Source organism: Arctopsyche grandis, chromosome 5, assembly GCF_051622035.1.
Source record: "Arctopsyche grandis isolate Sample6627 chromosome 5, ASM5162203v2, whole genome shotgun sequence".
Lineage (NCBI taxonomy): Eukaryota > Metazoa > Arthropoda > Insecta > Trichoptera > Hydropsychidae > Arctopsyche > Arctopsyche grandis.
The window spans coordinates 13,760,086-13,774,387 of record NC_135359.1 but is presented as its reverse complement, the minus strand read 5'-3'; the positions used below and the strand labels follow the sequence as shown (position 1 = coordinate 13,774,387).

Genomic DNA, 14,302 nt, shown 5'->3' with positions numbered 1-14,302 from the left:
TATATCTTATGTCAGAAACTACAAAAAATTTTTTAGAAAAAAGTAAACTTTTTTTGAATTTTGATCGCGGGCCGCACCAAAATACTTGGCGGGCCGCAGTTTGCCCAGGCCTGATATAGAGGACTGAGAGTGTTACCGTTGAAGATAAAATCAGAAATTAATTCATACGGAATAGGTTCAATTGACATATGTATGTATGTATGTATGATTGTGGCTCCTTTTTCAGAAAATGTATGTATGCATGTATGTAATATTTAGAAGAGAATATGACCTCACGAAAGTACGATTAAAGTTTTAAGTGGATATTAACTTTCCAAAAACATCTGAAGCTTTTAAAATGTAATTGATGTTATAATCCCAGATCGCAAAGCATAGAAAAGTCAATCCCAAGTGATAGAATAAAGGAGGTTTGCAAAAAAGCAAACAGGATCAGTCATACATTGAGATTTTCTGAATACTATTATTATTAAATGCAATGAAATTAATTATCTATTTTGTTTATTTAAATTGCTCAAATTAACACTTGCCACACTGTGATGGATAGTGAGTAACCTGGACATAATGGTGAACCTATACTGAATGGTAAACGGATTATTTTGACTAACTGAACACGTGACGAAGAACTTTAATATGAAGAGAAGTACCGGAATGGTATGTCTCGACATAGAAAAGGCCTTCGACACGGTTTGGCACGATGGACTCATTCATAAGCTCCTTATTAACAAAATACCAAACTACCTAATTCTCATCATCAAATCGTACTTAACTCGTAGAAAGCTAGTGGTTAGCGTAAATAATGAATTATCGTCTCCAAAAATAATCGCAGCTGGCGTTCCGCAGGGGAGCTTGCTTGGCCCACTCTTGTTCTCCATATATATAAATGACATACCTATTCCAAAAAACTGTCACATAGCCCTATATGCAGATGATACAGCTTGCTTCACAAGTAGCAAAAAACCAGACACTATTCTTAAAAATCTTGAATTTGCAATTAAAACAATGACTGAACACTTCACTAAGTGGAAAATTCAAATTAATCAAACCAAAACAGACGCCATATTCTTTAGTGTTAGAAAACATAAGCCAAGTTCAGATCTGAAAATCCCCTCTGGAGAAAGTCTGAAATGGCAGTCAGTAATAAAATATTTAGGAGTAACGTTTGATAAAAGAATAAGATGGGCACCTCACATTGAGGCAGCGAAATGCAAGGCGATGCGGGGTATATCCTCAATATATCCAATATTTAATCGCCATAGTTCTTTATCAACGCTAAATAAAATAAAATTATATCGCGCGCTCATATTACCATTATTAACCTATGCTTCACCTGTATGGAATAACGCCTCGAATACTAACCTTTCCAAGCTCCAAGTAATACAAAATAAATCCCTTAAAATAATTTATAATACACCCATATATACTAACCTGAAAAAACTGCATGCTATATATAATATTCCGTTTGTTACAGACATTACTAACAAACTAACCAGTAGATTCTATGAAAGAATCACTAATAACCATACTAACACACTTGTGAAGAGTCTCGGTGATTACAACAAAATGTCTATACCCTTCAGGTATAAACACAGATTACCTAAACACAATCTGCTTTAGGTCATCGACTTTAGATAGTCTTTAATTAATATTATGTATTAGATGTATTATGAACATTTATAAGGATTGTAAATAGGTTTTTGAGCTCTTTTTCCTATTATGCTTTAGATTAACATTAGAATAATATAATACTGTAATTACTAACCAAATTAAATTAAAATTGTAAAATAGAAAATGATCAGTAGATCAGTAGCTATTAAAATAGATATAAGATGTATTGTGAACATAATTTCGTAATAATAAAAAGCATTTAAAAATCAAAATCAAACGGATTATTTAGCACATTACGATCACGCACACGACAATCGTTAATAATACTGAATATCTGGCAATCGAGTTCTCGTTAATATGATAGTTTTCGTGGTTAGCTCTCGATGAATGGAATTTTCGGATGTCAGATATGTCGTCATAGAGATTTTAGTGAAGTGTGTGAGATCACTGTGCGGAATAATCACCAAACCATACTTAATGCAGGGTCTACTTATTTTATAAATTTCTCATCAAAACCTCTATAATTTGAATTATGTCATTACGAAATAAAAGCATTGATCAATATTAACAGAAATAATTATCTTCGCGGGAAGCCCCTTGTAAACGTGCCTCAGAGATGCGAGAGAGGATTTAGGGGTATACCTCGTTCCACCAACTTGCAAATATTTCAAGACTCGTTTTCCCAACTATTTCGATAAGTTTGTATACATATGTACAAAACATATCGATGGCTTGGTATACAGATATTGTATGTCCATTTTTGATTTTTTATCAAATTTTAAGTTTGTAAATGTGGTATACATAAATTACCTTGAAAAGAAAAACTGAATTCCAGCATCTACAAACTTAAAATTCGATACAAATGAAAATATGGACATACATACAATATCTGTGCACCAAACCATCAACATATACGAAAATGTTTTATATATTAAAATACTTATTTTACGAGATAAACATTAACTATTAAAAAAATATAGTAAGAATTGATTTTGAAACGTTTTTTTAAATATTTGAAAGGTGTGTTAATAGTTTAAAAATGTATGAATGATCACAATATATCTCGTATATTAAAGATATTACATACATGTGGTTGTGTTGTTGTCGTAATCGTATTGAAGTGATGTTTGTAGTCTAGCACCCAACGATCTAGCGCGATTTTAGCAAGCGCGCAACGGTCTCGTTAAGGTATCATAGACAGGGGCGTCATTTTAGCTTTTTCCAGGGGGGGGGCAAAGTTTTTGACCAGTAAGGAATGACTTTCTAGGGGGGGGGGGTGTATTATATTAAAACATGAGTGTTTATGAATGCTAACTATTTCTTTTAATCATTTTTATATTTAGATATTTTTATCAATAAAATTAATAGTAAGATGATTTTAAAGGATAAACGAGTTTTACAAATATCTTTCAAAGCGAGACAAACAACAAAACAAAATATATTTGGGAGTTAACATTTTTTTTCTTGAAAAAATCGAAGTGTTTAGACAATGTTCTAGAGAATTTCAATATTCTATTTTCGTTGGTTTAGTATTTTAACTCAAATTCATAATAATACATGGATAGTCCCGTTCAAGTCTAGGGAGGGGCGATTGCCCACCCCAGCCGCCCTCCAAATGACGTCTTTGAGCATAGGTTTAAGTGCAGAATATTCAAATTTAGATTATCAAAATGAAGAAAAACAAGCACCCACTTGTATCAGGGAATAAGATTGTAGAGTGGGTGTTTTTGGTTCCTCCTTCTTTGACAGCTCCTTATTCTAAATTCGAATATTCTGCCTTTGTATTCTTTATTTTGATATAAGACGTGAACAATCAAACATACTATACGTACATAGTGATGGCGGAATTGTAAACAAGCCTAAACAATTTTTAAAGGGCTCAAACTGCCACGAGTGTGCTTTGTTTAATGAATATACGTAATTAAACTAGTGCACAAAATGATAAAAATGTATATATACAGAATACCAACTACAGTATGTTCAGTAGAATTTAAATTTTCAAAGATTCAACAATTCCAAACTTGCTGTAACTATTACGTAAATGAAGACGGTTAAGTGAGACGAGTATAATCCGAATTTCAACGTTAACCGTCGGTACAAAGTTTAACAAAGCTGCTCGTGATGTACACATAATACATATATATGTATGTATGTACATATTGAGCAGGTATCGCATCCTTCGACCTGTGCAGTGTTTCATTAGCAAAACTTCCGCGAAATGCATATGTATACATATTATAGATATGCGAATGTTGCATGTGTTACCGTATACCTATATTTGTGTATAAAGGTGAGTAAATTTCCAGTTCGGTACGTGGACCATTAATAAAAAAGGTTGGAGAAAATTGTGCGACACGACAAGCTAAGAGCACAAAGAGACGATAGCAGTTTTTGCATAAGCACTGTCGTTGGTAAACACTTGCCGAGCGGAAACAGTGATAAAGATGGACGCAAAATGTACAACGCGAAAAGAGAACCCTCCATAAAGGAAAAATAAAATGAAAAAGAAAAACACGCCGCTCGCTAAACATTCACCTGAAATTTATATACAATTACATTTCCTTTTTATTTTTTTTTGTTTCGGAAAAATTATATACATATATAAGTATACGAACACATGCGTATAGTATACATGTATGAAACCTACATACAAAGGGAGTAGTATGCATACAAAATTATATTCATATTATGAGAAGAATTAAGTTTATACGAGATGGTGTGAAATTACGACTGTTCAAGTATAAAACTATTGAAATTACAAACGGGTGGCGAAAAAGCTTTCACGATCCGCCAGCTGTCATCACGTCGATCTGACGGACGATTCTGATGACATTTTAATGATTCAATTCCTCTAGCGTCAGTTTTGAGACGTTTGAGAAACTTTAATGAGAGCTAACACTCGTATGTCAAAGTGATCGGAAAAGTTGAAAATCAACTCACAAATTTTCTGGGCAGAACTCAGTCAATGAAACTAATATAAAGCTTGTAAAAAAACAGAATGTCTACAAGTGAGTTGACATAATCGAAATTGTGGTAGAAATCGAATGGATTTGAACGGGAATAAGTCCTAGAAAACTCTTTGGAGTGGTGAAATATTCTCTTCTCTGAATATACCTCCTGAATTCTCTGAATATATATACATACCTCTGATATTAAAAACCAATTTTAGTCGATATAATCGAAAAATTTTATTTTAATAAAACAATTAATTTAGAAAAATTCAGTAATAAATATGTGTGTATATATCACCACGGCCTTTTTAAATGTAACGCACTGGAACGGCGTTCCAGTACCTTTTATTTTTAAAAATTAAGATAAATTATGTTTAATTTTTTATTCGCTTCGAAGCATAGGAAAATCTGCTTTGAATTGAATTTCAATGGTATTTGAATATAATTTTTTTAATAAAAAGCTTAACAAGAAATGAGTTTCGGCACCTTTTTGTTTTTAGAAAAGCACTACGTATATCTATATATGTATGTATATATATATATAATCCTTTCAATACACTAAAAAAGTTTTGCTAACGTACATATTTGGACAAAGCTCCAATATGGGCCTTATACTACATATGTATGTATGTATGTATATATGTATATGTATGAAAATGTTAATTTAATACAATTAAATTTAAGCAAATACAATGAAAATTATACATAAACATACGTATGTATGTATATATTATTCAGTTGATTGCAAAAGACTGAAACATAATATGATAAATCATCAAATGGAATATTTTACTAATTAAAAAATGTATGTACATGTTTTTATGTACAACAAATTTTTGTGTTCTTATTTTTTTTTTAAAGAAATTAGAAAACGTAGATTTACTTACATTAGTGAAATCTATAAGTTGCGTTATAAGCGTGCCATCAGGACGCTGAAATTCCAATGTCACCGTGTCTTCACTAACATTTGACCATATCGTCTCTTGTACAACATCTCCACCCTTAAAATTAAAAGTTAATATTATTCATTTCATCTAAATTGAATGTTAAAATATCATAGGCTATATATATTATACATATGTGTTATAAAACATCAAAATTCATGATAGTCTTTAAATATATTATAACAAAGAACAAAAAATAAAAAGTAATTCTGTACAAATAATTTATTAAATTATACAAAAATCAACCAAGTTAGTTTGTATAACGATTTGTAGTATTATATTTGTATTTGGAATTGTATTAAAATGCATTTTTTTTTATTTGTTAAAATTTTGAAATTAAATATTAAAAGTGAAAGAAAAGTTTGAATATGTAGTTATAAGAAAAAATACAGACATCTCACAAACTCTTTGAAATGTGTGATAATTTGAATATGCATCAATTTTAATAAACTTAATTATTTCAATGAAAATAAATAACATTAAAAAATAAAAGAATATTCAAATTACAAAAAAGTTTAAAAATGTTAACTGGTCAACAAGTATATGTTTTAAATGCAAGTAGATATTTAATTATGAAAGAGATTGAAAAGAAAGTATAAATTTGAGGTTGTGATTTTGACAGGCAATATCATTGTTTACCTTTGCACAAGGGTTATTTTCGTCAACAATACAAATACTATGGATGAGAGAGATTGAAGCGTCGTGGAAGCGAATGACAGGCGAGTACAGCAGATGGTAATAGCAGTGAGTTACCTGGTTTTTGACATTGATGAGGAGTTGCGGCGTGGCAAGTTGGGCGAGATGAACGGTCACTAGCAGCAGAAGCGGAATGAGGTAGAAACCCAACGGAGTCACGACGGCACCGCGAAGGTTGACTGCTCCGACTCCGACTCCGACTCCGACTCCGACCCCGACTCCAGCTCTGACTCCGACATGACCGATACGAGAGCAGGCACGCACGTGCATCTTACATCGGACACAACCACACACCAGCCTCCACCAACACGCACTGACAGTCGGCATTCGTATTCTACTATAAACCGTACACTAAACACCGTCCAATTTACAGCCATTGCCGTATAATTATATATTTTTCGCTTTCCCGTGGCCATGCTCTGGTTTCGCAAAAATACGTCTTGTATTCCTGGGCTTTAATGTGATAAGTGTAATAAATGTCACATTGTCACATTTTGTCACTCAATGAAAAATATGTCGCATTATTATATTGATATGAACATGTATTCTACCTATGTTGCATTTATGTATTTTGTTTGTTTTGCATTGGATGACAGACATTTTTAGCACTAAGAATATAATAATTTTCAAGTGCTTTCCAACACTTAGTTTGAATTTTTCCAATTTGGACTTATGTAAGTACTTATACGCATTGGTTTTACTAGCAAAGCTTAAGACGACAAAATCAAAAAATATTAATTTATCAAAAGATTAAGACCAAGTCTTGAATCAATTTTATTAATTTATTCCAGTTTTAATATTATTTCACACATTTCTTGTATTTTTTATAATATATCATTTTGACAAAAGAAGCACATTTTATGTATTCTTTCAATTTAGAATGGCGATTAAGAAGAGGGTAGTAATAAAATAAACATAGTCTGCAATATTTTTTCAATTTATATTATACGACAGCGATTATTAATCATGCTTGCTGAACTGTTTTAAAGTTGAAAATAAACGTCAACTTAATTTAAACATGTATAAGATTCAGTGGCGGCTCGTGATAATTTTTAGTGGCGGGGCTGCACTGAAAAGATGTCTAAAAAATGTCACCATAATTATTCTATCATGTCATAACAGGACAAAATAAGCACAATTTTTGGCGTACGACCACTTACATGTGGATTTAAGTATTATTGAAAAAAAAACTAGCAAAATTCACCACCCATTAAAGGGGTGCGTCCATACGCGATGAAGATTTCGAAAAATACGATGGTACTCCAGTAGGATTGCTAAAAAAAAATCGTTCTTGCTGGTTTCGCGACGCGGATTAAAAAAAACCCTAAAACCTTTCAAAAACTTAACCCCCTAATTCGTAACGAAAAACATTAACCTGTTGACAATGCATCGATACATCGGTTGTTTCATCTGCCATAACAGCTAGATAAGTTGCTTTTTTTATTTCAGCACTTATTTGTTCCCTACACACGTTCAAAATACAATCTAAAAGTTAATTTTGAATAGTTTTTGATGTCCCTTTAAAAACCGAAAAAGTTTGAAAATGTTTTTTTAAAGAATCGTCGAAATTTTGTGAATATTCTAGAAGCCCCCGAAAAACTCCTGGATTTTTTGAATTATCTGTTTCATCGTGTCCCCTCATTGGCATTTCAAATTTACCGCAAAATTTAACGCAATCAATAATTTTAAATAAAACATCCCGATTTTTTTTTTGACGTTTTCGTTATGCTTATCTATTTCCCGCCGACAAGCTTCCCAAAATCGTGAGATTACACACATTTTTTAAGTGTTCGACACTTCCCTCGTGTTTTTAAATTTATCGTTTAAATGTTTTAAGTCAATAACTCCTGTTTTCGTCCAAGATGCTTCGCCTGGCGACTCGCCTCCAAACAAAAGACACGGATAACAAAATAACGCGTTTTTTTCTGTACATCTCGTTAACCAATTGTATTTTTTATAAATGTCTGGATTAAATTTTCGCGAGTAACTAAAAGATCTACTAGTTGCAGGCTGTGAAATAATTAAATTGGGCGTGAGGCAGCCTAATACTTTTATAGCGACTTCTTCGGTAAGTTCTAGTCGCGAAAAGTGCAAATTTTGTAAATATTTTACTGAATTCTTTTGTTCATCCATTTTTAAAAGAAAAAAAATCTTAATATATTTAAATAAAAATTACGAGAAAAAGTTAAACAGATTTGAAAAAAGTTTGCTGTTATCAAAATGAAAACGACTCACCGAAGATTTGATGAGGGCTCGTACGCAACCAATTAAGAGTAACGAAAACGAATAAAGCTGTGATCGTGCGATTCAACTAATCAAATGTAAGATCAAGCGCGCGAAATCTTAAACAAACTGACAGATGAATGTCGTTTAACAGGCGAAGGCTGCCGACTGTCCAGCCCAAAAGGCAGAGTGAGTGAAAGAGAAAGAGCTATCTGCAGTTGCAAATAGCTCTTTCTCTTTCTCGTTCCGAAACTCCGGGCTGGGCAGCGTTCAGCTCGGCGCTGTAACACTTTACAGCCAGTACAGCAACATTTTAATTCATCTGTCACCATACAAGTTAGTGGGGTCTTCGAAACGGTCAACATTACTTACAATATCACCCTTTTGGATATGGGTGATATTGTAAGTAATATTTACTCTGTCGAAGGCCCCAATAGTTAAGTCCATCCAACTAATAAAAAAAATATCATTAATAAATAAAATATTAAATGTATTATTAAATATATATCTTAGAATTTTATAGGAGGGGCTGCAGCCCGGCAGCCCATTAGGACGAGCCGCCACTGATAAGATTTGGATTTAGATAGAAATAAGATATTAATTTCAAAACCTGTCTCAACTATTAATCTTATGTTGGTATTTTGTGCATCTGACAGTTAGTTGACAGTTCCATAGTTATACTCTAAACTAATCCATTCTATTGTTTTCGGTATTTATTTATTATATCTATTAGAAAATTATTGCATTCATTTGTTTTATATGTTTCAAATGTATTTTAAATGCAATTGAATCCAAATTTTTGTACATTTTTATAAAAATATAAATTTATTATTTTCAGACCTCAGAATGTTCAACGTAATATGCATGGCATCAGATTTTTTTTATCCGAATATGGGAGGTGTCGAAGAACATATTTTCAATCTTTCTCAATGTTTAATACGTCGCAACTACAAAGTTATTATAATAACACATTCATATGACCAAAGAGTCGGAGTAAGATATATGACATGTGGCTTAAAAGTGTATTACTTGCCTATAAAAGTATTTTATAATCAATGCATATTGCCAACGATGATTTGTAATATACCTTTGATAAGATATATTTTAATACGAGAGCAAGTTGATATTATTCACGGTCATTCTGCGTTTAGTGCTTTAGGACATGAAGTGTCGTTGGTGGGACGGACAATGGGGCTCAAAACCGTTTTCACTGATCACAGTCTGTTTGGTTTTGCTGATACGTCTGCCGTTTTGACTAACAAATTTTTGGAGTTATCTTTAGCAGATTGTAATCATTGCATATGTGTGTCGCATACGGGTAAAGAAAATACGGTGCTTCGAGCTAAAGTTCCTAGTAATAGAGTGTCAGTTATACCAAATGCTGTAGATGCATATTCTTTTACTCCAGACCCATCGAAAAGAACGGACATCAGTGATGGAATAACGATTGTGATAATATCACGATTAGTCTATCGTAAGGGTGTAGATTTGATGGCTGCTATTATGGCTGATATATGTCCCAAATATCGTAACATTTCTTTTATTGTCGGAGGCGATGGGCCGAAAATGTGGCTTCTTCAAGAAGTTAGACAAAGAAAAGGATTGCAAGATCAGATAACGCTCTTGGGTAGTTTGGAGCATTCGCAAGTTAGAAGTGTCCTTAACAAGGGTCATATTTTTTTGAACACATCTTTGACTGAAGCTTATTGTATGGCAATCGTAGAAGCAGCAGCGTGTGGTCTTCAAGTAGTATCTACAAATGTAGGGGGAATTCCAGAGGTGTTGCCGGAGAAACTTATTTACCTCACTGAACCAACTTTAGATAGTTTAGTTTTAGGCCTTGAAAAGGCAATCTTTGACTTACAATCTAGTAGAAATGTTTGCCCATATGAGTGTAATGAATTAGTTAAGAGTATGTATAATTGGATAGATATTACACAAAGAACTGAAATTGTATACAAACGGGTAGCCGGTGAACCGAAAAATAGCTTAGGGGAACAACTCAAAAGCTACATTCCTTGTGGAGTATGGCCTTATTTATTGGTTGTGAGCTTGGTTTATTTGATCATTCAATTTTTGGAGTGGTGTGTAGATAGGAAAAATATTGATATTGCCAAAAATTTGACGGGAAATGACAAAATAAATAATAAAAATAAATCTAAGTGATATGTAATATATGTAGTAGTTAGTGTGTGTATAAAAATGAACCTAAAAATAAATTTCTTTTTTATAAATTTTCTGCATTTTTATTTTTATATTTTTAGTATATTTTATGCTAATGTGTGGTTTGTAAAATATTGTTATAACTTATCAACATATTATATAGTTTGTAATGTTTTGGGTACTAAACAAAATAAAACAATGGTGTTACATTATGACACTTTATTTTAAATTCATAATTTTATATAAATGTTCAGTTCTACCATGTTTTATGAAAACAGTCGTTACATTTTTGGCACATTTATTTATTATTTTTTTTATTTCTATTTAAAACTATTTTGTGTTTTGCAAAAAATATGTGATTAAAAATTTTGTATGACACAGGCCTTTTATAAAAGAATAAACTCTCACTAAATTTGTACATTTATCAAAAAATAGCTTGTTAAATTATGTTTGTACATAATTTCAAATTTTCCAGAGAAAATATATATTTGAGTACAATTTTGGTATGACTTTTTTCTTTCATTATAATTTTTATTTCACATGGTTAATTTTACATAAAATTAAAACATTGAATTGTTGATAAAATTACTCATACGTATGTTTGATAAGCCAGTTGTATGACTTTGTATGTATAAGTCTGTAATTGACTAAGTACGAGTACACAAGTTGTATAATAATAACAACGTTGACGACTATATACATTGAGGTTCGCTTTCCTACATATAATTCGAATATTTCTAACTACTGTACATTTTACTTTTACACGAGACCCCCTATAAAGTCAGTATGGCAAGATTATTTTACAATAAAAAGTCATATCATAAACCTTGATACAAGATTTCAATATAAGTTATTTCTTTAAATAATGGGGTATTTCAAACAATTCATATACACATTCTCACTGTACAATATTAATTTTCAATATTTACACATTAATAATACTAAATAAATTTCACTATATGTCCATTGGAAAATACTAGTAAAATATTTCAAACATATTCTTCTGATGGCTTCGGACCATTAGTTGGAAGACGTAATGAAGAAGGAACTCGACCATTCATTGAATCAGGAAGCTCGGCTATATCTTTGAAAACGCCAACAAGACTTTCAAAATTTGGTCCCCAATTTAGAAGGTAATCCCAACCTAAAGCTGTTGAGGCTGATGGTGAGCCATCATTTGTTCTATATAATGGACCTCCCATATGCGTTGATAGATCATCATCTGAAGCTACTAGAGTACTCAAAGAGCCTCTGAACGAAGAATCGAATCCATCATAAGAAGGGGGTAACATTGGTGGCTTTCCTGCACTAGTATTGCCACTATCATTTCCCCTTCGATCATCATCATCTTGCTTTGAATATTTATCTCCAGCTAAACTATTGTTATCATATTCTATTTCTGAACAGGTGAAACTATCATTACCACTTTCATCTGTTGTTGTCGAACTGTGATGATCAACTGTTGGTGAATGTAAATGAGGCATATGATGAGAAGGTCCCGTACCTCTTGGAGCTTCACTACTACTGGATACTGCATCTAAAGTAGATACTAAACTAGACGTTCTAGGTCGTGAATTAAGCCTTTCAATTTCTTCAGCAGTTAATCCCATTGGTCCTGTGCCAACAGAACCTACATGCGGAGCTTGAGGAGGTGCCCCTGGATTTTTTCTACTTGCTGAGGAACTTTGACCACTTAATTGGGACATGACTGGACTATTTAAACTTCTTTCACTATTACTATGAAGAACGTCTTTACCAACACCTCCGGAACTAGATGTGGTTGCAAGTAAAGCACTTTGAAGTGGTTTTCCGGATATATCATGAAGAGTTAATATTCTAGGTTGCTGAGAGCTTAATTCACTACTTGGAGACAATCTTGCTAATGGAGTAGTTTGATGTGTTCGAGGCCCAGTGGGCTGATTAGGTTGGGGAGGGGCTCTTGTAAAAGCTGCATGTCTATGTTGTTGTGCAGCTTGATGTTTATGCTGATAACTAGCAACTGGTGGTGGAGTTGCTTTATATTTTCTAATACCACCACCTTCACGATATCCTTTATAATGATAAACAATGTCAATATCAGATGGAGCAATTGAACTGGCATTTTCTAAATCATAGTGTTCTGGAGTTTCAGAATTCATATCCATACCACCCGGATGATCATGCGGATGATGTACAGAATTTGAAGGAGGTGGTGGTGGGTGATGATCTTCACGTAATGGAGGACTTTTTCCAACAACTTCACGTTCTATTATATCAGGTCGTTGAGGTCTTTGATGTTCTGTGCCGATAATTTCCCTTTCTTTATATTTTTTAGAAATCAGTTCAGGTCCTACTATATGATGTCCTCCCACACCACGAATAACATCTCCATTTTCAGTTAAATATCCAATATTAGGATCACCAGAATTTAGTCCACGACCCATTAAATTATCTCCACCTGATGAGACTAAATTTGGACCACCGATTATAGTGCCACCATTTTGCTTTGAATGTAGTCCGGATGATTTTCCACTATGGACACCAGTTTTGTCTTTCTTCTGTTTCCTTAGTCTGAATACTACAAATGAAACTAATATTGCCACGATTAAAATTACAAAGAACACGATCACTAAAGTTATTCCTATGCTTAAAGGATCTGGTGCTTGAGTTGCACCGATTCCGATTGGACCATGGCAACCGTGGAAGACTTTTCCATTTTGAACCACTTCACCAAACACGCTTCCCGATCCATTGAATGGTTGAATTTCATTATTAATACTAAAATTTGCAAAGCATCCTTCAAAATTAACAGGGTTTGAATTTTGATAAAATTCTCTCCTTACACCACCGAGTGATAATACTGTTAAATATGGATCAAGGAAATCGTGAACTCCAGCCGAATCTAATTCATCTCCTATGTGAAGATCATCAATGAGAAGTTGAAGCCCACGGTTATGTGAATGAAGCGTGATATTGTGCCATCTTCCATCAGATATTCCATTTGGATGACTTCCTGTCATATTGATTGATATTCCTTGTTTTGAAGTGTAGACAATTTTACCATCTCTCAATTCTAATATTGTGTAATGTTTATTGGTTCCAGCGAACAATATTATTCCATCAGTTCGAATCGTTCTGAAAAGTACTGATATGCTTTTGGCTGGAGATAAAATTTGAACGGGTAGGTTGTTCGCATTTGATGACACCGGTGTTCTTTTCTGTCTGTGATTATACCACAAAGTTGAACCTCTATAAAGGGACTCCAGAAGTTGCATTCGCCGATGTTTTTCTGTTATTACGAATTCTATAAAACCTCCATCATTGACTGATATGGGTTCCAATGAATTTTCACAATCGGGAGCAATTAAATGTCCTCCACATACACATGAAGCTGTTTTCCATCTATCCAAGCAAGTATTAAATCCACCGCATCCTTTATTTGTTTGTTCACGATTTCCCGAAGAGAAACATGGGCCATTTGTAGTTCTTCCACATGTAGATTCAATGCCACGTGAAGTCATAGGATTGCTCAAATTTAAAGCACGTCCATTCACAGACACACTGTGAATACACCCAATCAGATCATCAGAGTGTATTTGTCCTGGACGTTCTAAAACTGGATCAGCATTTGATAATCCACCGACAAATAGTGGTTGATTGTTGAAATTCAGTGTCCTGAAAAAACAAAACGTATTCAATTAATAATTTGAAATCCTTAGTACATATAATCTAATAGTTTAA

The 14,302-nt window shown here is 33.1% G+C and overlaps 3 protein-coding genes across 4 annotated transcripts in view; 1 reads left to right on the top strand and 2 right to left on the bottom strand.

The window, feature by feature from the left end:
* Nucleotides 1-6,508, bottom strand: part of oaf (BRICHOS-like domain-containing protein out at first) — a 62,138-nt gene extending 55,630 nt beyond the window's left edge. For both annotated transcript variants that reach the window (XM_077431274.1, XM_077431275.1), the window contains exons 1-2: nucleotides 6,254-6,508; nucleotides 5,444-5,557 (exon numbers count right to left, since the gene is read on the bottom strand). In XM_077431274.1, the coding sequence (XP_077287400.1) occupies nucleotides 5,444-5,557; nucleotides 6,254-6,466 (327 nt within the window). In that variant the 5' untranslated portion in view covers nucleotides 6,467-6,508. The remainder of the gene's footprint in view (nucleotides 1-5,443; nucleotides 5,558-6,253) is intronic.
* A 2,535-nt stretch (nucleotides 6,509-9,043) lies between these two features.
* On the top strand, nucleotides 9,044-10,651 carry PIG-A (phosphatidylinositol glycan anchor biosynthesis class A). The gene is made up of 2 exons (XM_077430655.1): nucleotides 9,044-9,128; nucleotides 9,258-10,651. Exon 2 carries the CDS (start codon nucleotides 9,266-9,268, stop codon nucleotides 10,583-10,585), a length of 1,320 nt encoding a protein of 439 aa, XP_077286781.1. The 5' UTR covers nucleotides 9,044-9,128; nucleotides 9,258-9,265; the 3' UTR covers nucleotides 10,586-10,651.
* A 137-nt stretch (nucleotides 10,652-10,788) lies between these two features.
* The window catches only part of ft (cadherin-related tumor suppressor fat), a 173,761-nt gene continuing 170,247 nt past the window's right edge, over nucleotides 10,789-14,302 (bottom strand). The window contains exon 9 of the mRNA XM_077430468.1: nucleotides 10,789-14,236. Coding sequence (XP_077286594.1) covers nucleotides 11,572-14,236 — 2,665 coding nt within the window. The 3' untranslated portion in view covers nucleotides 10,789-11,571. The remainder of the gene's footprint in view (nucleotides 14,237-14,302) is intronic.

Bases quoted from the DNA above. Each gene is read 5' to 3' on its own strand.
- PIG-A (XM_077430655.1), top strand. From the start codon at position 9,266: ATGTTCAACGTAATATGCATGGCATCAGATTTTTTTTATCCGAATATG.